Source organism: Columba livia, chromosome 2 (assembly GCF_036013475.1).
Source record: "Columba livia isolate bColLiv1 breed racing homer chromosome 2, bColLiv1.pat.W.v2, whole genome shotgun sequence".
Classification (NCBI taxonomy): domain Eukaryota; kingdom Metazoa; phylum Chordata; class Aves; order Columbiformes; family Columbidae; genus Columba; species Columba livia.
Genome location: NC_088603.1, coordinates 45,998,818 through 46,022,987, shown reverse-complemented (window position 1 = coordinate 46,022,987; position 24,170 = coordinate 45,998,818). Strand labels below are relative to the sequence as shown.

Genomic DNA, 24,170 nt, shown 5'->3' with positions numbered 1-24,170 from the left:
GCCAAGCGGAGGCACCGGGCCCCTGCCCGCGGCCCCGCCGGCCTCTGGGCCAGGACCGGGGGCCAGACTCAGCCCCGCGGGCCCTGGAATGGTGGTGGGGACACAATCCTCCAAACACACTGTCAGCAAAGCAGAACTTCTACGAAAACGTGTGTCGCACGGAATAGCCACTATTTTTAGAGTTACAGTACACCCAGGCTAGATTTGTACTCCAGTTAGTTTCAAATTAACAAATTATTATTACATAATGGTCTTCGAAAATGTTGGGGGGGGGCGGATCAAGACTCTATAGAAAATCTTCAACACTTCAGGTGACTGCTTTTAAAACCTGGTTTTACCCATCATGTAACCACCAATCCTTACCACTAGTTAAGTGCTGGGGAGGGGGGGGGAATGCTTTACCAATTCAATTATGTCTACCTAAACAAAGGTGTATACATACTATTTGAAATATACAGTCAAATATATAATTTGAAACTACAGTTCCAATGCTGAGCTCTAGGGCTGGGGAAGTTTCAAAATAAAAGTAATTTCCACTGAGGTAAATTTTACATTTAAGGTATGATGCACAGCACCAGTAAGAACAAAATGGCTTTTGACTTTCAAGGTCAAAATCTAGTGGAGATATGCTAATTGTAGGCTTTACACCCCATTTCTAAAGGTGCATGACAACGTGGACTGAGAAATACAATTGCATTGTCATCTCATGATTAACGACCTGTCACACTGGCTTTGTTTTTCCTAAGCAGCAGAAGAAACCAAAAAGTCAGTCTTTGTCAGTTCATAAAATGTATTTAACAGAACTAAATTTTAAACATTTTAATTAAATCTCCCAACCCATAATAGCATGCTTCTTGAATTACTCAGCTAAACAAGGTGAAGTTAAAGAACCTATTTTCCTCTTTTGAAGCTCTTGAAGATAAATTTGTTCCACTGCTAATTTAAGATTAAGTTGTCAATATATTGCAAGAGGTAAAGAAGAGTTACAAGTGCTGATTTAATGTATGGGCCCTAGATATTTGCATTCAGGAAAATAAGATGGCAACAAGCTGGTTAATTGTTGGAGAGTAGCTAATGCATAATTTCAGGCTTGTCCCATATAGTTGCCATATTACTTGAATATCTATCTCCATTGTTACTCCATGAAGTATCCCACTACAAGTACATTGCACTGTCGTTGTAGCAATGCCTCTTCCCCAAGATACTGCTGCTGTTAACTTTTTGTAAGGCAAGCAAAGAACTGTGTTGTGGTTGTGACACTAGTTATGATGCCTCAATTTCAACACAAAACTGATGCACGATAACTCATTAGGAAAAATGCTTAGTTACTTTGTTAAAGCACTTAGCTCCTGCTTTCAATATCAGATGTTACCATTAAATACTAAAAACTTATGTAAATATTTTCTTGAAGGGAAAAACCCGAAGCCTGTAGGTCCTAATACTGTTTACATCCACAACATTTGGATTTATTTACGCTATGCTATGAGACATTTTGGGGAGAAAATTGGAAGTGAATTCTTGAACGTTACTGAGCTTGTTCAGAGCTACTGAGATCCTAAAGATCAGTGACAATACTGCCTACTAAGAAACATTCTTTGTTCAGGTGTCTTAGGAGAAGTCAAAAACAAGCCCTACTATACAGTGAGAACTAAAAAAAGCTTAATCTCTGGGGTTTAATCTCTTTACAGGAGTGTAGCTTCGCCAATCACACAAGTCTGTGATGCTGCCAGGCAGCTGAGTAGCGCCCTTTCTGCTTTATATCAGGACCAAATCCATCGCTGACAGTTATGTTAGTGTTTCTGCCATACTCCACACCTACAAACAGTGGCTGTTTAATAAACAGTGCTCAAAGTGTTTTATCTCCATCTGCTGTTGAATATGGTTTCTTAAAAAAAAAAAACACAACAAACTGACCTTGATGCAAGAAGAGTATTAGGACAGCTCTAATATCTTCAGGAATCCTCAGAAGTGTGTGGCAAAAGCATTATTTGGCAAACCACAGCAACATTATTATGATTGTGGAGGTAAAGTCTGAAATTAAAAAAAGGCTTCACTTACAGTAACCAGTTGTAGCCATTGGTACTCACAAATTACAATAATATTTGTTTTACATGTTTTAATCTTGTAAAAAAATCTGGCAATAAGATGCTCATCTGAATAGCCAATGAGCAAATGTGTCTAGCCACAACTGAATAATTCCAGTGAAAAAAACATATACAAATTAGAAGAACAATTACAAATTCAAATATGGAAGGCCAAACAATCTCTAAACTTCACAGTTAGAATCTCTTTTTTTAATAGTACTTGAAACGATATGCAATACTGATAGGTTTTCAGGAAAAACGACTGAACACCCTGGTTGTTATATCACCAGTTTTCTCTTTCTAGTTCACAGACCTGAAAATACTTTCTCAGAAACAGCAAACCTGCTGATATTAGGCTTAAGTTTAGGAGAGCAGGGTTTCAAGAGCATTCAGCGCCAGCTTGAGAAGCCCTTGGCCCCAGGCGTTCCCCTTCCCTGGGTGTGTTATCAAGTTTAAATGCCCCACAGCACACACCTTAGTGTTCTGCATCATCAAAAAAAGAGTTCATGTCATCCTGTCACTCCGCCACCACCCTGTCCCCTCATCATCCTTTTCCCCACAGAAGTGTCATAGTTCACCTCCTGTTGATGCTCAAGTCAGACCTTACTTTCTGCAAGTGGCCTTCAGCAGCAAGGGAACCACCAGATTATCTCAGAACCACAACCTCAAACTGCCCAACACCTGAGTTTATGTGGGAACTGATTCGTGCCCAGAATTATGCAGCAGATGAGTAAACACAGACTTTTCAAACTGAGTCAGAAGGGGTTAAGCTGGCACAGCCAAGAAGGTGGCACAGGTATAGGGAACATAAATAGGTACTGCAGCTTTCATTACTTTCTGTGCTGCCCTAGGTCTTCAGGGCTGAAAACTACTGAGTGGCTAAAATGGTGTGGTGGTGTGGTGGTTTGTTTGTGTGGTTTCTTTCTTTGTGTTGTTTGTTTTTGAACAGTCAACTGTAAAAAAAAAAACATACTTAGCTTCTATACAAATCTAAAGGCAGCCCAAAAAGTTGCTTTTAGTTGCCTTTGTACTTCTTCAGAAGAATTAAGAGCCAGTGGAAGTACTGGAAAAATTAAAAGGTAATAAACACGTGATGTTCCAGAACTTTCCTTCCAACTGATCCATGGTACTAAGGGAGAATTCAGTCTAATGGCATTAAACAGACAGGCCTTCACCTGCAGCAAGTTTATATGCAGGCTTAACTTCAAGTTTGTTTGGATCACAATCAATTTAACTTCATCTTCACTATTCCCTTGTGCTAAATTTTACTACTACTGGTAGTGCTGTATTTTAAACATCACAAGGATACCTACAACTGCATGGTTCACAGATTGGACAGCTATCAAAAAGGATTCTGTTGAAGTCACTTTTCAGATCATAACATGACTCAAAATACCTGTTGCTTCAATGTCAGCTTCCAGATCCTTTTAAAGAATCCTTTTAAAGATCAATTTGTTTAAATTCTATCAGTGTCGAGTAATCCTTAATGAAGTCTACTACGAATTTTGTTAATCTCATTAGAAGGTTATTTATAAATAAGAGAAACCTTTTTCTGAATCATAAAATCCATAGTATTTTAATATGGGCTAAGCTTTCTATAGCACTTCAGTTTGGGGCAGAAAAGGTTAATAATGTGATCCTTCTGACAAAACACACATCTCAACTATTTGCTTACTTTGCTCTAGGTATAATTCAAACTGCCCTCATACACCAAGCACGAATTAGCTTTCCTGGAAGAAAAAAATTACTTTCTGGTAAGATGGACTTTCATTTGATTTAGTCTCATTATTTGTTGTCTTTCATCTTGATGTCAAAAACTCAGCAGCGCTTTTACAGTGCTCTACAAGGTACTTGTATGACTGGAGTCAGGACAGGGGAGGGATGATACTGGAGCTGGCCTGTGTCAGTGGTAAAGCCTGCATTGCATATTTCCTCCCCCCAATCCTTTCCATCTATGCTGTTCAACTGATAGAAGCAATCACCCCATCTCAGAACAGATTTCTCCAGAGGAAAATCCATGGTAATTCTACATAAAGTTCAAATGGTTTTATGTGTGTGTGTGTGTGTGTGTGTGTATGTATGCATAAAACCAGTTCACAAAGTTTAAAAGAGAAGTGATACAGTTTTCCCAGAGGAAACAAGTACTCATTTCATTTTACAAATCTGAGCATGTTAGGATGTAAGAAACACAGCTACATTTTCAAATTACCTTAGCTCAGCCCTGTCTTGACACTGTGCAATTATGCTAATTAAGGAACTTTGGTTTATGACAGTCTTAAATTAGATTTCACTGATTTTTGAAACACCATTACATTTAACCCTCTCATCCCGTCTCTAAATAGCAACCCTACTAATGTTCTACATTCAGAGAGGGGGTGCAGCACCACAGCATCTTAAGTTGATGTAAAAAAATAATAATAATCATAATAATAATCAGGCTTTTGTGATTCTCCTTTTGCTCAGTTCTGACCTTCCTGTGTGCTGGCACTGGCACTGTCATCTCTTGGTAACCCAGTATCGGGGGACTGATCCAGCCAAGGAGAAAGCCTTCCTCAAAAAAGGTGTTACTGCTGAACTCCTGGAACTGGCGCGGGAAGGCAGGACTATGGGAGCTCCAACCTTAAATCAGTTTGAACTGTTATGAACATACACTCTCGGAGCACTCAAGACAATCTCGTTTAATCTGTCCTCCAGGGAAAGACTAAATGAATTCATTTTCTGACCATAGCACTCAGCTGTTGTCTCAAACCTGTGTTTCACCTACACTTTTCTTCTCAATACCTTCCATCTCTCCCACATATTCCATACTTACATGCCATTCTCTTCCTTCAGCTGCACGATTTGAAATAGTTTAAAATATTAATTGCATATTTTCCATAGAGGTTTCCTCACCCTTCATTTAGGGCATACAGAGCTCTTCAGCTGTTTCTGTTTTACCCTCAGTGACTGTTCTCAAAGCTGACTACTCCTGTAAAAGCTTTGCTACTGAAGTGGAAGGTCTCAGAAATGCCTCTATCCTATCTTCTGAGGCCTTACAATTCCAGAAAAAAAAATCCTACTCAGTTTGTGAAGTAAAGAGCTGGTTGCCTGTAAAAGACAGCCAAGAGAAGACACATCCAAGGAGATCGTACTCGATAGTTAGAATATGCTGTGAAGCAAGTTGCAGTTGGAAGCCGTAGCAGAGGTGGGCAATGTGCCCCGTTAGGATGTCTGCTACAGGACAAAGGCGGCACTCAGTCCTCTGCACCAGCACCTGCAGCTACAGCCACGTTGTGGCCTGAGTACAGCAAAAGGTGGAAACCTGCTCCCCAATAAAGGTTTATGTCTTGCCAAAGAATTAATGCAATTCTTTAAACAGGAAAGCAGAGCACACCATTTACTTTCAAAACATTTCAACTACATGATAGTAAGAGGTCTGTGGTGGAGAATAAAGACGTTTCAACAGTGAAACTACAAACAGTTAAGAAAAAAAAAAAAACAGCAGTAGTGAAGTACTTTAGTTTGAATTGATTCAAGGCTAATGTGCCAAGAATTTCAGGAATGCTGCATACATTACAGACAAGTAATCTTGCCAAGTTTCTCAGCACTTGGAAGTTCTTTTTCAAGACTATTGGTGGGGGTAAAATGGGGGGAAGGTAATAGGAAGGAGCTGGCAGTTAGCAAACAGATGTTTACATAGTTATAAGATTTCAGCTCCTGGCAAGAGTAAGATAATTTTTTTGATAAAACACTTAAATGTAATGTGTTGGACTGTGTAATTTTATTCAGACTCAGAGCCAAAAATGTTATCAAGTGAAAGCATGCAGTAGCTTTTCAGGTTGGGAGAAATACACTACAAACTTTTGTTTCAGGGGAGAACTCACATTCCACTTTCCTTTTTCAGAATTACTGCTATTTGAATGTCAATGGAAGCCAAGTGTTCAGAGGACTTTTTACTCCCATATATCTTAAAAAAACAACAAAAAAGTGGTCTAAGGTCACATTTTTAAAGCTGGTAGATGTTACTAATAAAAGCAATTAATGTAGTGTGCTTCTATTTAAGTGTAAAAGTGTAGTGTAGTGTAAAAGACCTCTAACCTTAAGATAAACCCAAGTGGTGAATGGAAAGACTAAATCTGTATTCATGTGCACTCTTAATGAACCCCAACAATAAGGCTGCAAGGGGAGGAGTAAAAACAGTACACACAGCTTACATAACACTTAGATACTTAGTAAAGTACACTTAGTGAAAATACCCAAATTTAACAAGAGTTGTTCTGACTTGGTTCCCTACCTGGCTACACAAGCTTGTGCTAGGACAAAACAGGGATGCTCAGAAGTGTTTCCGTTTCCGTATCACTGCTGATAAATATTAAACTTCAGCACAAGGAGATTAAAAAAAAGAGAAAGTCCATTTCACAGTAGCACAAAAAGCCTCCTGTCTGCCCTGGAAATAGGTGCTCAAATATTTTCTGGCAACATCACCATCTTTAGCCTCTTACACTAAATAATAGATTGCATACTCAAGTCCATGCAGCATCAAGGGTTAGATACAGCCCCAGCTAAAACTGGCAGGAGTGGATATGGGAGGAACAAACCCTACAGCTGTATCTATGAATTGGGAGGGTATATTCCACCAGCCTGTTGCAATGGGAGGTTTAAAAGGCCCCTGAGGTGCTCCCTCTCTCTGCCCCTTCCAATAAATAAGTAACATCAGCTGCATCCTGTGCACTGCGACAAACCAAGAAGCACCAGAGGGGGAGTTAATTTTAAAAGAGTTGAAACTTGTACCATATGCCCTCCTCCCCACCATCTGGCTAGTGGGGACATTTTGTACACATTCAGCATGCCACCTGCTTATTCAGAAGGGAAAAAAAACACAACAGTTTTTCATTCAGTAAAATTTGTAGGCATTTCCCATTCCATCTTTAAGGACCTCCAATGTAATCCAGATCTGTTAAAGAGTTCTGAGGATACAACTGTATTTATAGACTACAGAAACTGGTAGTGATAGATCAGTGAAAAACTTGATTCCTACAGTAAATTATAACCCTAAAGATTCTATATACTATTTGAAAACTGCCCAGAATCTGTTTATATCTAATCAGAGGCATGATTTCTATCATATCTCTTACATATTTCCTATATTTAAGATGAGAAGATTATAGTATTAACATACTATAAGAGGTGCTAATATATTACTTTTATGAGACAATATTTATCATATCACATAAAATATTTCTTGTATTTTGTATTTCTATGATTCCTATCATATATATAGATTTATCATTAAGTAAATCATATATTTATATCTATAATTAGTTTATCTATCCTTAGGTTATATCTCATCATATATCTACACAGCTGTATCTCTATGGCTTATTTAATACGCTGAACTAAAAAGATATCAGGCTGTAAACATTTCTGATTCATCACTCATTGACTAGTGGAAAATCATCCATCCAGGGGAAAAAAATAAAACTATAATTGAAAGGCTCTGACACTGTAGGAGCAACATGGATTAACGACAAATTACTTCTGTGTGTGTGCATGCACTGGAAACCAAAACCTTGATTTTCCTACTCTCAAAGTTGCAGACCTGGACTCCTAAAGAACTTTCTTCTGTAGATAAAAATTCCAGTAAACCAGGTGCTTTTAGGAATTTTATACCTCCCGTAATTTTCACTGGAAATTGTTTTCATTTTCTTTACGTTAGCCTTCATTGAAAATCCCACACATTGCTATGAAAAACAACCACTATTAAGATTGCTATCGCTAATTCAGGTTCCTCCATTTGTCCTAAGGACTGAGTTCAGGCTGTTGGGGCCTATAACAAACTTCCTGTGGATGCAAAGCAAATACCATAAAGAAAGAGGCATGGTATGGCTCAAACACCAGAGAAAAGCTATCACCAAAAGCCTGATTCCTATTATACTGCTGTGTTAATAACATTTGCAGCTCCTGGCCTTTAATATAACTTATATATTACATGCTGAATCCTAGAACTGTGCAATTCTATCAAAGAAGTTTGCCCATGCTGAAAAAAGTTTCTAATCCTTTTAGTTGCACAGAAAAGCTTGAAAGCATGAACCTCAAAACCTGGATAGAAAGGCCAAATTAAATCTCTCTGAAAAGAAATCAGAATTTGAAAGGCTAAGTCATTTTTGTAATTGTTGGGGTTGATGGTCTTGTTATTTCTAGCATTCAAAAGTATTTTCAACTAGCCTTTTTTAATGCCTCTTCAGCATTTTCTGTTATAATTCATTTTAAAATATGGTAAAAAATAGGGCTGCTACATTTTTGTCTGATTTCATGGGGAGAAGTGTGAATATATACATGTGTTACTGAGTTCACAAGCCCAGTACCTCTTAATGGTAACACATTGAGTACATCTCATAGTGCAATAAGCTAGTTTGACAGGGCACAGCTGAAGAAATTCAATTAAGAAAACAGGAATCACAAGCACCTGTTTTGTTTGACTGTCTCAGAACTATAAATGCTTCCAAAATTTTGGTGGGTTTTCTAGTCTTTCCATGGCATTCGAAATGCTAGCACAAAGGTCCCATAAATTAAATCTAATCCATCTGTATCTGGCAGATTTATTCACAGCTTTAAAAGGGAGGAAACAGTGGGAAAGGATAGAGAGAATTTTTTAATTAAAGTATTTCATTTGTACACAAATAAAGCTACAGTAATTGAGTATATCTTAGTTTTGGAACATTTTCTCTTGCCCTTCAATTCCTGATGCACTTGTGTTTACATACAATTGTTGTCATCAGTAGCCATTCAGTCATGATACCGGCCTAAGTGAAGGACCTGACCATATCCGATTAAGATTATATCAGTGTCATTAAAAGTACCTAAATGAAAAATAATATTTCAGGAAATGTAACACAATCCTATTTTAAATGTCAACAGTGTCAGAATTCTTCAGCAGACCATCTCGTAAACTTAGACTCCAAAAAATAATTAAGCACTGACCATTTAGATGAACAAGTTTTCAACTTCTTAAAACAAGAATCTGAACAAACCATTAGTCAAGAGCTGCCACAGTGCCTAAGTGGATAGGTAAGATGCTAAGGGACCACAGCTCCTCTTCACTTTCGTCCAAAAGGCAGAAGCTCAATACCTTAAGATTAGGATCCTTGTTTAGCATAGTGCTTCCTTCAAATGGTTTGTATTAGTTGCTGCTTTCTCATGACAATACCAAAACCTGCTCATCTTAAAATGCGTGTATGTAGACAGACACAGTGTATGCTTGAAAAATTGACTAGTCATGTCTGACACAAAGTAGTGGAGGCCCAGCTTATATTTCAACCATAAGATGGTATTTCAACAAAGATGTTTATCTGAAGGGACAAAAATCCCAGCTTCAATACCAATGATCATATTCAAGAAGAAAATCTACTTAGTGGGAAGAAAAAAGAGTCTTCATATCCCTGGAAAGCCTCATACAATCAATCCCTACAGGAATTTCTGTGTGACTGCAGTAGAAAGTCTAGCTTAACGCCAAACCAGAGCAAATATGGATTTCTTCTGATGCAGACCCTCAAATATTGATCCAAATGAGTCTAGAAGAAGTTAATGTGACAAAGAGGATACCTGAGCTACCTATCAGTATTACAAGATAGAGTTTTCCAAATGAATTTGTGAACTGCAAGGAACTGTTAGGACACAAGAATTGTTTTGACATGATGGTGTTAAGCATAAAATACTAAATAACATAATACCCGTCAGCCCCAGAGAATCACAAAGTATTTCAGATTCTAGGCACGCCACCCTGGGGATACACAGCAATCACTTAGTGGTTTTTATGCTTCAGAACAACAAAGAACAGAAATTAGGGAAAATGTTTCATTACAGAAATGAGTCAAGCCTCTGTTTAACCATAAAAATCACAGCACCGTATTCATACAAAGCAAGCAGTGCTTTTAATGTGTCATCTCAAATTTAACATATGCATAGTTTTTACATACCAAAAGTATACCACTATTAAACAAACTTATTGAAAGCCATTATAATGAAGTCTTCATTAATAACTATATAGATTTCTTAGTTGTCCTAGTAGAGAAGTACTAAGTCATTTGTAATACCCCCGTGTATCACAGAGCAATTACACTGGAAACTTGACCCAGCTACACCAAATGCATCATTAGACACAGAAATCCAGAAATATTTAGAAGAGCAAAACAAAGCCAGACTACAGGTGCCACCTCTTTTTTTTTTAAACCCAAGTTTTTTAAACTTGGACTACCACAGCTGTAACACAGGCGTTATCTCTATTACAACACTGGCAATAACAGATCTCATCACTCATGTAAACACCAAGAGACAGCATAATTTCCAGCTAGAGCTTAACTTGTGTGTGATGGGAGGTACCACTAATCTCAGAGCAGAGATCAAGTGCCAGCTGTTTCAGCAAAAGCTGATAGATTTTTACTGGGTAACGTGTCACATTCAGACCCTTTAGCTGCATCCTCAGTGTCTCACCTCCAGGCTGACTAGATGTCAGAAATCTTTCCCACTTTGAAGAGCTGATTCCTGCAAAGGTCTTAGATTGTCACTTGAGAATGTGAATTGTGTCCTTTAAAATGCCTGTAGTCCTATAATTTCAGGAACTGCATGTCAAACATGTCACATTCAGTCATACTAATGTTGCTTGGCATATAACAACTACACGGACAGATCAAGTTCAACGGTGCCATTTTGATTCAATGAATGTAGGTTTCAAAGCTGTAAGGAATTATTTCTGTAATCCGGGCTGACTGTATATGTAACAGAGAACTTCTGTCTGTAAACCGTACACAAAGACTAGAACCTCTCATTTATATAAATCTTTTATAAGCATTTCCAAGCAAATTTTCAGAGCATGGGCTGGCAACAGATAAATGATTCCAAAGGTTAAATACTGATTGAAGGGTGTACCTTATTTCCTATTTGCATGCAGCCTGCAAGCTTTTTTCTCCTTGATTAAAGGCCCATCCTTTGTGAGCATTCTCTTCCTCAAACAGTTACTTTGAGATAAGACTGACTGCTAAACTGGGCAGACTCACCCTTTTTGAGGAAAACAAAAGGTAAGGCAAAACAACAATGCACTATGAAAGCAAAAATCTGATAAACTCTGTTAGGAGAACATCCTCACAAGAGGAACTGTACTCTGTTCCTACTCAGACCTTAGAGGACTTACAAATCCTGCCTGGGCACAGTTAGGACAGTGATTTGAAGGAAAGACAGCTTGATGCAACTCATAGCATAGCATAGGTGCTATTATCCAACTCAAATTAAATTAGAAAGCAGTGATTGAACTGTGAACTCCAGAAAGACTCATATGTTTTCACAGCAGGGAATAGCTCTCCTATGACAGTCAGGGGAATATCCTTCCTGGTCTCCAGCAGTCTGGTGTCTTGTGGTTGATTGACTTGTTAACTGACTAATCTGCAGAAGGTAATCAACCACTACCAGGTATCCAAGTCAAGGATTTTCTCAGATATGTTCTCCAGGGTAGGGTTTGATTGTTCTCCCCTGCATGATCTATTTGACGAAATGCTGCTCTTAAAAGCGGTTTTACCAGTCTTATTTTCATTAAGTGTGTGGGTGTTTGACATCTTTGAGACTCCTCCTTCCATGAGTTCCATAGTTACTGGAGGAGAGTGACACGTACAGCTCACTTCCTTCAGAAAAGAGGCTAAGAAGGGTTCTGCCCAAGCAGCTGTGTTGCTAAAGGCATCCATACTCTCAGTATCAAGCACAACATACGAATTCTGGGATCCCAGAACTCATTTGGTGGTTTCCCTGAAGGATCAAACCCCATCTGTTAATGCTCACATATAGAAGCTCACTGATGTTATCAATCACTCTTATGCGTGAACTGTAAGCTAGAGAAATTATTTTAGCATTCATCTTGTGGCTGATGTGTAGCTAAAAAATAATTATAAAGTAGTCTAGGCTGGAGAAGCTGCAAGAAATGTCTATTTAAGGCTAGAATTCAGAAGGAAAGCTGGTGGTTTCTCAGAGCAAAGTGATGGTTCCTCCATTTCTTTAACACTGGTCAGATGCTCTTTGGAAGCTGATTGTAACGAAAAAAAGCTTCCAGTGGTTTCTTTCAGGAAAAAGTTTTGTCTGGATCCAACTGCATTTTTAACTCGAAGATTAAGTTTCATGGCCATGTTTTGGAAAGAGGTAACCTTACAATACTCTTGAAAAATCACTTCCTCAAATGCTAATTCAGGTACTTAAACTAGTAACAACAGCAAAATTTAAACAAGCCACATACATACATCTGTTGTATTTTATCTAAACAGAGGTGCCCCTTAAACATCCTGAAATAATAGGACTTTTATGTTTGACAAGAAAATAACTAGCATGTTTATAGCTATCCTACAGCTTTATCATCAGGAGTAAACAAAGTTTTCTGATTTAATACTCCGAAATGGGGTTGGCTGGGATTAGTCTGATGTGTCATTAAAACCACAACCCATTGCATAGTCACTGTGAAAAACTCATTTCCAGGGCTACTCGGGTGCTGTTTGGGGCCAAGGCTAAAAATTCACAGGGCTTGGATATTCCAGCCCTCCAGAAGAAGCTGTAACGGTATCAAAACATGCATTATATTTTCACCTTCTTTTTGGTGTCTTCCTTTCTATATCTTCTATGTTCCTTCATTATAATTTATATTTGGAGCTTATTTTTCAAGTTCTACTTCATCTGTCAGTGACAGTTCCACATCCTAGGATATTGTTTCATTCATTTCCCTACTCAGGCTGAATTAACATTAACTGTCTCATACTTTCTAAGAACTTAATCATAACAATTTTTATGGAAAAATTCAATGTATATAATTAGATAAGAATTACTCTTAAATACATGTTTGTTCCCACAATCAGTAGCTATACAGATCTAGATAAAAGCCTCCCTTAACCAGAATTATCTCCTAAACTCAACTATGCTGTTAAAATGTCACTTACTCTCAAAGAAACTCTGCCATATAGCCATAAAACACATTTTCATATCATTTCTATAAAGGTTGTCAAGAAGCTTTCAGATTTTTGTGCTTTGAAACATTTGATATTGAGTTAAAAACAGGAGAGAAAAATCTTAAAGGTCATAAGTAATTCCATTATTGGATCATACCGGTAGTCCATGAAGTCCATGCTCCTGGGCCTGGTATGTTCAATAAGAATAATTCCAGAAGGTGGTCCAAGAAAGGAAACATTTAATACAGTGCCAGTATAGAAACAGTCTTCCTAAACCATAGTGTATACCTGAAGCAAGGAAGTTTATCCTTCTTAGTCTAAGTCTGGATGTTCTTATCTATACACATGTCCTTTCTTATAAGCCGTTTATCTCTTGGCCTTAAGATTCTGCGGTAATGTCCAGAATCTATTGTTTGTGAACAATATGCACTTCACAGCTTTAGTTTTTACTCAACTATCTGATGTCTAATGCTCTTACTGATGATCAGTTTCTGTAAAGTTTCTAAGCAACCAGTAAACAGGGCTTTTAGTCATCTAGTTTCCAGACCAAAATGCAACTCATTAAAGTGAGCATGCAAAGCTGAGGCCAGATTGAAACCATTACACTTATTTTAATGTTGTATTTCATTTAAAATGTTTGATCAGTGAACAAGTCTCCTAGGACGCGTATCTTTTCTGGAACATCAGAGTGAACAGCAGTTCTTCAACAAGCCTCATTACATTCACTGCATAATATCAGGCAATGTAAAAAGAATGAATAATAGCATCACATTCAGTTCATTTTATATTGATAAAGCTTTGTGTCTTGGGAGTAACATGCTAATAACCACATGAATGCTTGTTTTGATTAAATGGATTTCTTCCAGCAGTATTAAAGCAACAGTGCCAGAGGTATATTGCACTGAAGATACTCACATCCTTATACATACAGAATGGTTTAATCTAGCATTGAGTTACAGGTTGCTCTCCAAACCATTCAGTCTCACGAAGTTATAACTGATCAATGCATCCTCTGAAGTTCAGCTGTCAAGACAAAACTTGGCCAGCTTGACGTTCCTAGCCCTGCATACATCCTCTGCTTCTGATTTTTGCCCTTGTGACTATGCAGGTAGCACTATGAGCATCAGACAAAAACTGTCTGAACCAGAACATGACAATAGCACTGTTAGCATGGATCCACCAGCCCTCCTGAGCTTTAATTTAATACCTGTCCAGACCAGTAATGGGTGAATATTGAGAAAACAATGACAAAAAACCCTCAAAGGCAAAGCAGTTAGTCATCGACTGATAATATTTATTAAGAGGCATTGAGCCAGCACTAAGCAAACAGTCCCAAGGACCTACCCTGCTAGATAAAAGAATGTGATCCTCAGAAATAAAAAGCTTATTCTCAACACCACGCAGAGCCACCTGCTGAGCTCAACTGCACTTTCCACCCATCTGAGTGTTTGTAGAGTCAAAGAACCAAATGTTTGTATTTAGGTGAATATCAGCCCTGCCAACATGGGACAATCCCAAGGAGAGTGATTATGATATTTGTTTAAGCATGTGGTGCTTGAGCTGTTAGCCAGTGTAAAAACATTAGGAGTAAGAAAGAAAATAACGAACATTACTGTACCAGAACAGGAAAAGCAGATTTCCCCCCTCACCCTCCACCAGTTATAGCCCTGGTATTTTTTCCAAAATATATCACGTCAAAGGAATGTGCGTTTCGTTGCCTGCTGACCTCCCATTTAGAGAAGTATGCTATTCAACATCATTTAATGCACAAAGAGCAAAGAAGTTTAACTGTTTCGAAGGAATGCAGAATTTCAGCTCTTGTTATAGGCTGCTTCTGAATGCTCATCACATAGCTTAATTTGAGCACATACTAGATGAGAAAGAACAGTAATTCATCAGAGATGGCCCTGTTTCAGGCTCACCCCTTCTCCCCCCATGCTAAATTGCTTCGATTTCTTTGTGAAACAGGAACAACTTCAGATAACAATTCCTAAGGATATTCAGGTTGCATTTAAATCAAGAAATCATTATCTACCAAAACATTTAAGAAACTAAGTTACAAGCCCTGCTGCCAAGAATTCAACCTTTTATTTAACATAGAATTACATGACAAAGAGCACAAATACTGACCAGCCTCTACACCTGATCTCAGACTAATTAAAGTCTCTTAGTAGAGACAAAGCCCTTGCAACACAGAGAACAGCAGTTTAAAGTTTGTGTCTAACAGAAGACTTGAGAGGGCAAGTCTATTTTATTTTATATGCATATTTAGGAATTCATTTTTTCAAATCTACCCCCCTTAGGATAACAAGGAGATTCAAGAGAATCAAAAATAAAAGGAAGTTTAACAATTTCTTCAGTCAGCTAGGATGGACATGAGTGATGGAAGATGACCTGGAATTATACTGAAAATGGCTCATGACAGGAGTGAAATACGGATTTTTGTGATCCTCAACAGACAGGTAATGACTACTTAAAGCTTCATGGTCTCAGACCCCAATTGCTTTAAGTGTCCAGTGATTTCCTCGGAGACAAAAATTATTTGGTCTCGGGGCCAATTTTCTTAAAGTCACAAAGCTCTTATAAGAACTTAAACATAGCCAGTACTCCCAGATACTGACATTTTAAAAACATTTCAGCTAAATTTCTGATCCTCTCCCTTTAAGATAAAGCTAGGTCACCCACAGGTTTATAATTGAAGGTGGGTTTTTTTTTTAATTTGTTTTTACCTTTTCTTGAATCCTCTTGTCTTTCACTGTCGATACAAGTTTCCAAGTTGCATGGATAGGAAGCTTTATGAAATAGAAGACAGACTTGTGCAGCAGATTATCCATCATTTAAGCAATTTCTGTTACTGCACAGTTAAAGAGGCTTCCCCGTCTGGAGTCTGAGATCTGAATGCATGTTTTCTGCCTCTTCCCAAAGATCGGTAGTCCTCGACTGTTGCACAATCCTTTTCTGCAGAGGAAATCAAAACATCAAATGCCGAGCCTCCAACAAATGACCAGTGTTAAAGTGCCACAAGGGCGGTGTGAGCTGGAGGATCTGAGGGGCAGTGCTACCAAATGCAAATCGCTTCCCTGGCAGCATGCTCTAACAGCCCGACTTCTGGTAAGAATATCCTGCTGCAAAAAAATCAAACAACAGGAACGAGGTCCTGAATTTTCCTACCCTTCTTGCTACAAAGAATAAATCCTAATGCCTCTTAAAGCTTGTTTAGCTGCAGTAAAGAGGTTGGTAAACTGCTGTTTCTAGCATATTCCCCCCTCCTCCTCAACCTGTATTTCACTGACTGCACTGTCTGATTTCACTTTTGTTTCGCACACAATCCTGTTATGTGGATTTCAGCCAGATTAATGCTCTCTTTCATTCTCCATTTGCTAAACTGGAACTGCAAGGCACCAGTTACAGAGCATAACAATTTAAGCCAGATAAAGCTTAGCTGGAAATTTGAGCCTTTGCCTTGCATCTTACCTGCAAATCATTTTTTTTCAAGTCATTACATTTCTTTTTCTGTGAGCCCTTCTCTACTTTTCACCTTTGATCAGCAGAATAAGAGTTCTGGCTTTTGTAGTGGATGGAAAGCAAAGCACATTTCCATCAATTATCATCCTAAATTCTTGAGTTTTAGAGTTACAGCAGTTTGGGTTATTTTTTTTTCTCCCCCTTTGTTGTTGCTGATCTTTTAAGCAGAGAAGTCCCAGAGAGGAGCTGGGTTCTTATTACAGCTAGGCAATTCAGTCCTCACTACAACTGCACAGCCATTGGAGATTACCTCAAAGTCTTTTAAGTCTTTATTAAGGTATATTTCTGTCCATAATAAATTATTCAGAGCTTGGCTAATACTACAGAATTTGTTCTGAAGCTATTAAATACAGCTGCCAAACACTAACCAGCCAGAGCAATGTTATGGGCTTCTCGCACATCAACATCCGTGGGAGGCAAAAGCAATCATTTCTTTACCTTGTCAGCACAGTTTGTGGAAAGTGGTCCATGTGGTAGGGTAATAATACTGTTTTGCAGGACTCTTCTCCCACTCAATCCCTCTGTGTCTCACAGCAATGAAAAAATCTTTCAGTGGCTCCAGGAAAAGATCCAAGACAGAAATGTTTGTTTTCAGCGTTAGCTCATCCCACGCTACTCGCACATATCCTTCCCTTCAGGTTTGGAGGCTTGACACGTTCTGACATTTCATGCTTGGAAATGTGCCTTCAACAAATCCGTTTTGTGTTCCTGAATGACTGCTTGGCTGCTTGTGCTTCAGCCCATCTGTTTGGATGGCACCAGGCCTGCTTACAAGGTGATCTTCCAGTTTCACTTCCCATACAGAGACGCCAGCCAATTTTGGGCACTCGGCACAATACCTCTCCTGCCCTCACTTTGCTACAAAGCCCTGCTGACTCAGAAACACTGCTTCTGTGCTTTATTTGTTGGCACTTGTGTGGCTCTGACCACCGGAACAGCAGAGGAAGAAAACTGGAGTTGTCAGCATTGGAAATTGCCAAGTACACTTGTTTCTGTGAAGCCAGGGGAACGTTGTGAAGATCAGTGACATTTCAGAGCATGAGAATTTTAATTGCAAACACTCTGCAAAGCCAGGTTCACAGAAAGACAAGGATAGTAAAACAGAAGACACAAGCCACAGACATGGAAGATACAAGCATGTAGAGAAAGCATTGAGCTCCACTTTGCTGTAATGGCTCCTTTTAAAATGGACAAATACTAGAACATATTTGTTTCGTGTAACCTCTAACTTTTATCTCAGATCACAGTGCTAAGGTTTATGCCAATCACTGAAAAATCATACCAGGCTGAAGATGCTTCTTCGCAAAGTTCTGAAGTGTGTGACCAAGGGACCACTTATCAGTAAGCTTGTTTCAGGCTGGCCTAACATCAGTGCTCCATCAGCCACGTGTACACCCATCTCTTGTGCTGCCTGTGGGTACTTACTGACGATAAGGGGAGGCCTCCGCAGTAATCCAGACAGCTGGAGCCTCGAAAGTGGAGGAGGACATCATCTGCTTGCTACATAGCTTGGCTTTGGCCCATATCAGAATTTTACCTTTTCCTTAAAACCCCCTTAAATTCCTCAGAGATGAAATAATGAAGTGTTAAGCTAGCTTTCTTAACTACAGAAACTTGCAATAACAAGAGTAAGTCAGTGGTACATATCACTAATGTTCTTTCCCCTTCTGCCCCTCTTAAAGAAAGCAGTAACAAGCCAAGGAAAGCAAAGACAAACTTTCAGCATACCATGTCAGCTGTCATAATGTTTTAGTTCAAGAGTTTTGGTGAAAAATTCTCTTTCTATGCTTTAAAATAATGTGACAAAAATTTCCAAGCAGGCATTCTGACACCTGAAAGAACAGTTTCTTCTTCTTGTGCCCTGTGTTTTTATTAAAGAAATCCCTGGGCTTCTTATGACACGATATATTTAAAAGGAAAATAAATTTAAACACTTTTGCTTTACCTAGGAATGAACCCAATTTCTACTAAACTAATGTTCATTATATGTTCAGAAAACAGCAAACAGCAGAGACTATACCCCTCAGCTCTAACATGGCAACTATCCAGTATCAACAAGGACAACATTAACTTATTTTTTGATCTAAAGCATATGGTATCAGTCCAGGTGAGTTTAACAGCTCCCACACAGCACTTAGACAACCCTTTCCCTGTATTAAAAAAAAATCTTTAATGATAGTAATAAAATATATCACTAACATCCTAAATCCACAAACAGCATCAAGATCTTGTTGTAAAAGAGGTAAATAATTCTCTTTGCATTGAGTGAAAAAATAGAGAGATATATGCATCTTCATGTGTGTATGTGTTTAGCCATATAGATGCATATACACATACATACACAAAACCCCCACCCTATAAACACATTTAATAACGAGCTGATAAACAAATACGGACTTTGTCCCGCTACTCCCTGCAAGCTGCTAGTAGCTGGAGAGGCAGCAAGATGTAACTCTTGCTCATCGTGAGCTGTTTTGTCACCTTGTCCTGTCATCCCAGTGTCTCAGCCAGAGATTTTCATCTTCCAAAACCTTTCATTTCAAAGTTCCTTGGCTCAAGACTTCTCTATTCTAATGAAGCCAGGGCTTTTGGATTCTTTAAGCATAGCCTATGTGCATAAAGCAAGTATTGTGTTTTGGATTTGTGTACTGTCACAATAAAAATTTTCTTCTTCCCCTGTCTCCCTCCACTTTATTGCTTTGATAAATAACAATAATCCCAGCATAGCTGTTAGTATAAAATTTTCAACTAATTTAATTTCCTGTTCTTGAGAGCAGGATATATTAGTTCAATTCTAGTTAAAACTCAATCCAGTTCCTTTTTTATTTTGAATGATGCAAACTCTATCTTCAATATGTATCGCTGGTTTAGATTTTCTAAGATTTTAAAGAGACAGTACATTTTTAACTCCATGTCCAGTTACATGCTCCCCAGTACAAGAAAGACATGGGTATACGGGAGCAACAAAGACCCACAGAGATGACTAAGGGAGTGGAGCATCTGTCATGGGAGGAGAGACAGAGAGCTGGGACAGTTCAGCACGAAGAAGAGAAGGCTCAGGGGGATCTTCTTAATCTGCATAAATACCTGAGGGCTGGAAATGAAGGAGAAGGAGCCAGACTTCTCAGAATTGTACTACATGACTTCCAGGAGTCCCTTCCAACCTCAGCTACTTTATAATTCTGTGAAATTACAAGCTATTACTATAAAAAGGTCTTAAGCATATGCAAATTGTATCATTGATTCTGCATAAAAATAAGTGCTTTTTAAAAACAGAAGATACAGTGTAAACTGATTGCCAAATGTACAGATTCATTGTTGGTGCAGTGCCAAATTATAATATTCAGTTTTACTACAAGAAAGAATTTACCTGAGTTTTCGTAACGCTTCACAAACATAATACAGTACTCTTGTGTAGAGGTATTCACACAGACGCATAAATAACTATATGTACGACAAGGTAGGTTGCAAATAGCTTACTTGGAACTCTTTGACCAGATAACTGAACTCCTCCTAGACACCAAAGTATTTTGAGATTTTTTTTTCTACCTCTCTCACACATGCATGAAGCAGTTTGCTTCCCTCTTATCTTCCTAGAGACATCTCATTTCCTAAGAATACCAAATCATGAGAAGCAACTGCCTGTAATGGTACCTCTGCTTTGCCAGGGCCTCAATCTAGATTAACTCACTCTTAGAAAAGAAAGACCACAGCTCTTAATAAATCAATCAATCAATCTCAAAAGCAGCACTGATTTCTCAAAACTTATTTCCTTGGTTGCATTATCCATGTTCACCAGCCTTCCCCAGCAATCAGAAGATACCGTTTTGGAGACGGTAGCAGTAGGTTCATTAAATGGTAGGCAGAGGCTGAGACTTCTACACTTATGTCCTGCTACATTTCTGAGACTTCTACACTTAGGTCTTGCTACATTTTCCATTACCAAAGCAGCTCCCTCCCATTGCATTTTGCTAAGTTCAGGAACACAACAGGAGTTCGCATCAATGGACCACATGCAGAGTGCCTGATTAGGTGCCACACGGCTGGGAGGTGGATGGTCAGTGCAGCACACAGAGTCTTCTCAGAGGCTCTGTAGAAATCTCTATCCACTCTGCATCACTTTCAGGAACTTTATTCCTTTACCAGCCAACCCTGAAGTCACAATTAAAGAGTTTATTTCACATGGGTAACAGGTTGAAGCCTTACACTTGCGTTGCCGCACCAGAAACACAGAATAGATATCCTTATGGGCACCATCCTACAAATAACCTCCCTTCTACTCCCTGTACAGCCAGGAAAGCTATTTGTCTTTTAAAGCTCTGTGGTACTGGGATTTGTGCCCCATTTGCTACCCACTCTCCTAAGCTCTTCTCTGCATAACCAACCTCTAATCAGTAGCCTTGCATTTTATAAAGTGTCACCCTCTAGTGCATTAACATTTATCTAAATTAAAATCTCACCCTATTTAAAATTTGCCTCTTACTCTAAAATCTCTTGATCAATCATTCTGTAGCTACAGCCTGGCCTCTACAAATTTGATCAATGCACACTTCATTTTATCTTCCGGATTGTTTAATAGAAACCTTAATTAGTGTTTTTATTAATTAATACCAGACCCAGTACTGATCCAGAGATATCCCCTTTGATAGCTCCCTTGCCACTGGTGTTTCATTGTTCGTTATTCTGACACTGTAGCCCAGGCAATTCTGTATTCATATTACAGGATTATGAGGCACAGAAAGGCTTTTTTCCTACTGAATTCCTCCTGAAGGAGCTTCCCACACATAGCAACAAGAAGCCATGGTAGAGTTAGATAACACAAATCCACTGTATTTTGTCTACTAAACACATAATATACCGCAGCCTATTAACTTTGAATAGAAAAGATGAACTAATTATTCCAATATGTCTCAAAGGAATATGAAAATGTCTTCCTCACTTTTCTGATGGACTGTGGGTTAGTTTTACGGTGCTTGACAGAGCAGTAGGGCTAGAAAGGCCAGGTTGAAGTCTGCTGCTGGTGAACCTGCCAGCCAGCTGAGCTTCTTCTCACCTCTAACTCATTTCCATCCAAGGTCCAACATGTTAGGTCCCCACAGTCTTGTCTGCCTGACACAAGCAATTTTCCTATAGAGTTGTTGCACAGTAACTATCCTCAAATTTGGCTTCAAACACAGGAAATCAGGTAGGCTATCCAAAAACCCACTAAGCTCCTAGCCAGCAGAAAATGCTTGAAGCAGGGGGGAAGAAATATGGCAATGAAGGGGGCCTTTTCTCATTAGCCTTCCTTTTCTCAGACACACAGATCTTCCAGCTCTGAAGAGGACTCATCTGAGTATTTTCCATCTCTTACTCTGAAGAGTCCTATGCAAAGGCACTTTCACAGGAGATTTGCCTCAGGTGGAGAACACTTACAGTACAGTCCTCATCTTTATTGGGCCCACTTCTTGAAGACATAATTGGAGACATACAAGGTCAGATTACCGAGAAAACACTTTTTTATTCAAGTACAAGGTTTATAGAAATTGCATACTGGACATCAAGGACAAGATCTGCAGAGGTACTTAGGGATAAGAGACTCATTCTTTCTAGGAGCTACATAAGAGGCTTTAGGGTTGTTTTTTTTTTTTTAAAAATCTCTTCAGAAGACTTATAGTAAGAGCCAAAAGTGCTGCTTGCTTTTGAGACACTTGCCTCTTCTTTACACCCAAAGAGGAAGGTCTTTCTCAAACTGAGTCTGATTCCAGCAATTCACCCTTAAAAACTTGGCACTAGCTTTTCGAAATATTTCTTACATAACACTAGAGAAAGATAACAAGGAAATTCAACATACATTCTGCCAGACATGACATTCAACTTTCTGCTTGAAATCAAGAAGACACTTCACTAAAGTGCAAGTAGCACCTTCTAGCAACTCAACTTTGCTACTCAAACTTGTTGCACAATATACTCTATTTCCTTATGGCTTTATATCTACGTAATTTTTTTTCTTTCTAAACATAGCTACCCATCTTAAGATAATTCAACAGCTGAGAAACAAAAATAACTAACCTTTCTTCCCATCTTCTCATGGTCTGTAATTCTTTTCTGGAGCCCTTCCAAATGTTCCCATGGGAACACCACACACCACAGTACAAAGGAAAGCGATTGCAATATTGCCTTTATGAGGGCTCACCTTGGGGCTTCTTCCTTTCCCTTAAAGAGAACTAACCTAGCCCAGGGTTTAAGGAGAGAACTACTACCTAATTCTAGATTTTTTCCTCTTGTCTTTGTGAAGATCTCAGAATTGAGGTTGGTGAAGTAAGCAAGCAAGGGTAAGAGATATTGTGAGTGCATGAAATGGGACTTATCCTAGAGTGGAGAATGAAAATCCTGCCCATGACAGGGTATAAAGGATGTAATTGAAAGCATGTATGTAATTTGAAAGCTCGTGGAAAGTAAGAACCAAGTGCCTGGCACCTGAAACTCCAGGTGCAATTAATAGTTCAGCTGCTTAACATCTACTGAAAAAAATTTATCGTACTTTGTAAGAGGCTCCATTTTTAAATGGTCTACCTCCCAGACCAGTTCATTTCTCTATTGATCAGATAAAAAGAAGAATGTGTTGGAAAGCTACGTACAACTAAAAGGAAGAATCAGCATGATAGTTTGGAACAAAAGCTCAGCCAACAGGCTATGAATTTCATGTAGTAAATTGGCAAATGCCTGACTTGAAGAATAGTATTAGAAAGGAGAAAGACACTGAGAAAATGGATTCTGGAAAATTATGTCTGGTTTAGAATTTATCTGTTTATATATCAAAGGACCCTCTTCCTAGTAGCTGCATGTCAATCTGTTTTTTCTGCTTTGTACATTCTCTAAAATTTATTTTAAGATTGAATTAGCTGTCACTTTTGGATAGCCTGGATCTCTGGTGCAGAATATACAGCCACTTTAAAGACATCAGGCAGAAGGTTTTGCTAACATTATGAACAGATGATCAAAAAAGTATGCCTAGAGAATGAGATAAGGCAGTATTATTTTCTATTTTAGACACGAAGGATGTGTCTAACTGGGAGCACCCATAGCTAGGCTTATCATCTCACAAAACATAGCTGCAAAGACAGGAGACAGACGATAGTCATGAATAGTCATACAAAAGCTTTTATATTAACAAGGATTGAAAAGATGCAAACTGTTTAGAGCAGGCAGGAGACAGACACAGAGGGAAATAAAAGACAGTCCAGAAGAACAAGGTACAGCAAAGAAGGGCTGAGCTCTTATTTGCTTTTACCCTACACAGGGGAAGAACCAAGCCACAGCACATCTGAAATGCATGAAAGTGGAGGGGGGGGTTGGTTTTGGTTTGGTTTTAGATTTTCTTTTGAATAAAATAGGAAGTGATTAAAAGCTGGAAATTTTTTGCTTTGGGTCACCTCGGAGATCAAATGTTACTCAGATTCAAAGGCAGATTGGACAAATAGGCATATAATGGGAGCATTCATTAGAAACCGTACAGGCTGGGATAGCAAACTGTATGCTTCAGGGCTTACGTCCTTCATCAACTCAAAGGAATTAGAAACCAGACTTTTTAAAGCAGTTATCCTGGCAGACAGGGAGAGAATTGTTG

The 24,170-nt window shown here is 38.7% G+C and overlaps 1 protein-coding gene across 2 annotated transcripts in view; it reads right to left on the bottom strand.

Moving 5' to 3' along the window:
• Positions 1-18,078, bottom strand: part of ATP2C1 (ATPase secretory pathway Ca2+ transporting 1) — a 71,269-nt gene extending 53,191 nt beyond the window's left edge. Inside the window, exons 1-2 of one of the 2 annotated variants that reach the window (XM_065051681.1) lie at positions 17,000-18,078; positions 15,766-15,994 (exon numbers count right to left, since the gene is read on the bottom strand). In XM_065051681.1, the coding sequence (XP_064907753.1) occupies positions 15,766-15,873 (108 nt within the window). In that variant the 5' untranslated portion in view covers positions 15,874-15,994; positions 17,000-18,078. Of the gene's footprint in view, positions 1-15,765; positions 16,331-16,999 lie in introns of those variants that run through there. The other variant, XM_065051680.1, reaches the window with a different exon arrangement.
• Positions 18,079-24,170: the final 6,092 nt, after the last annotated feature.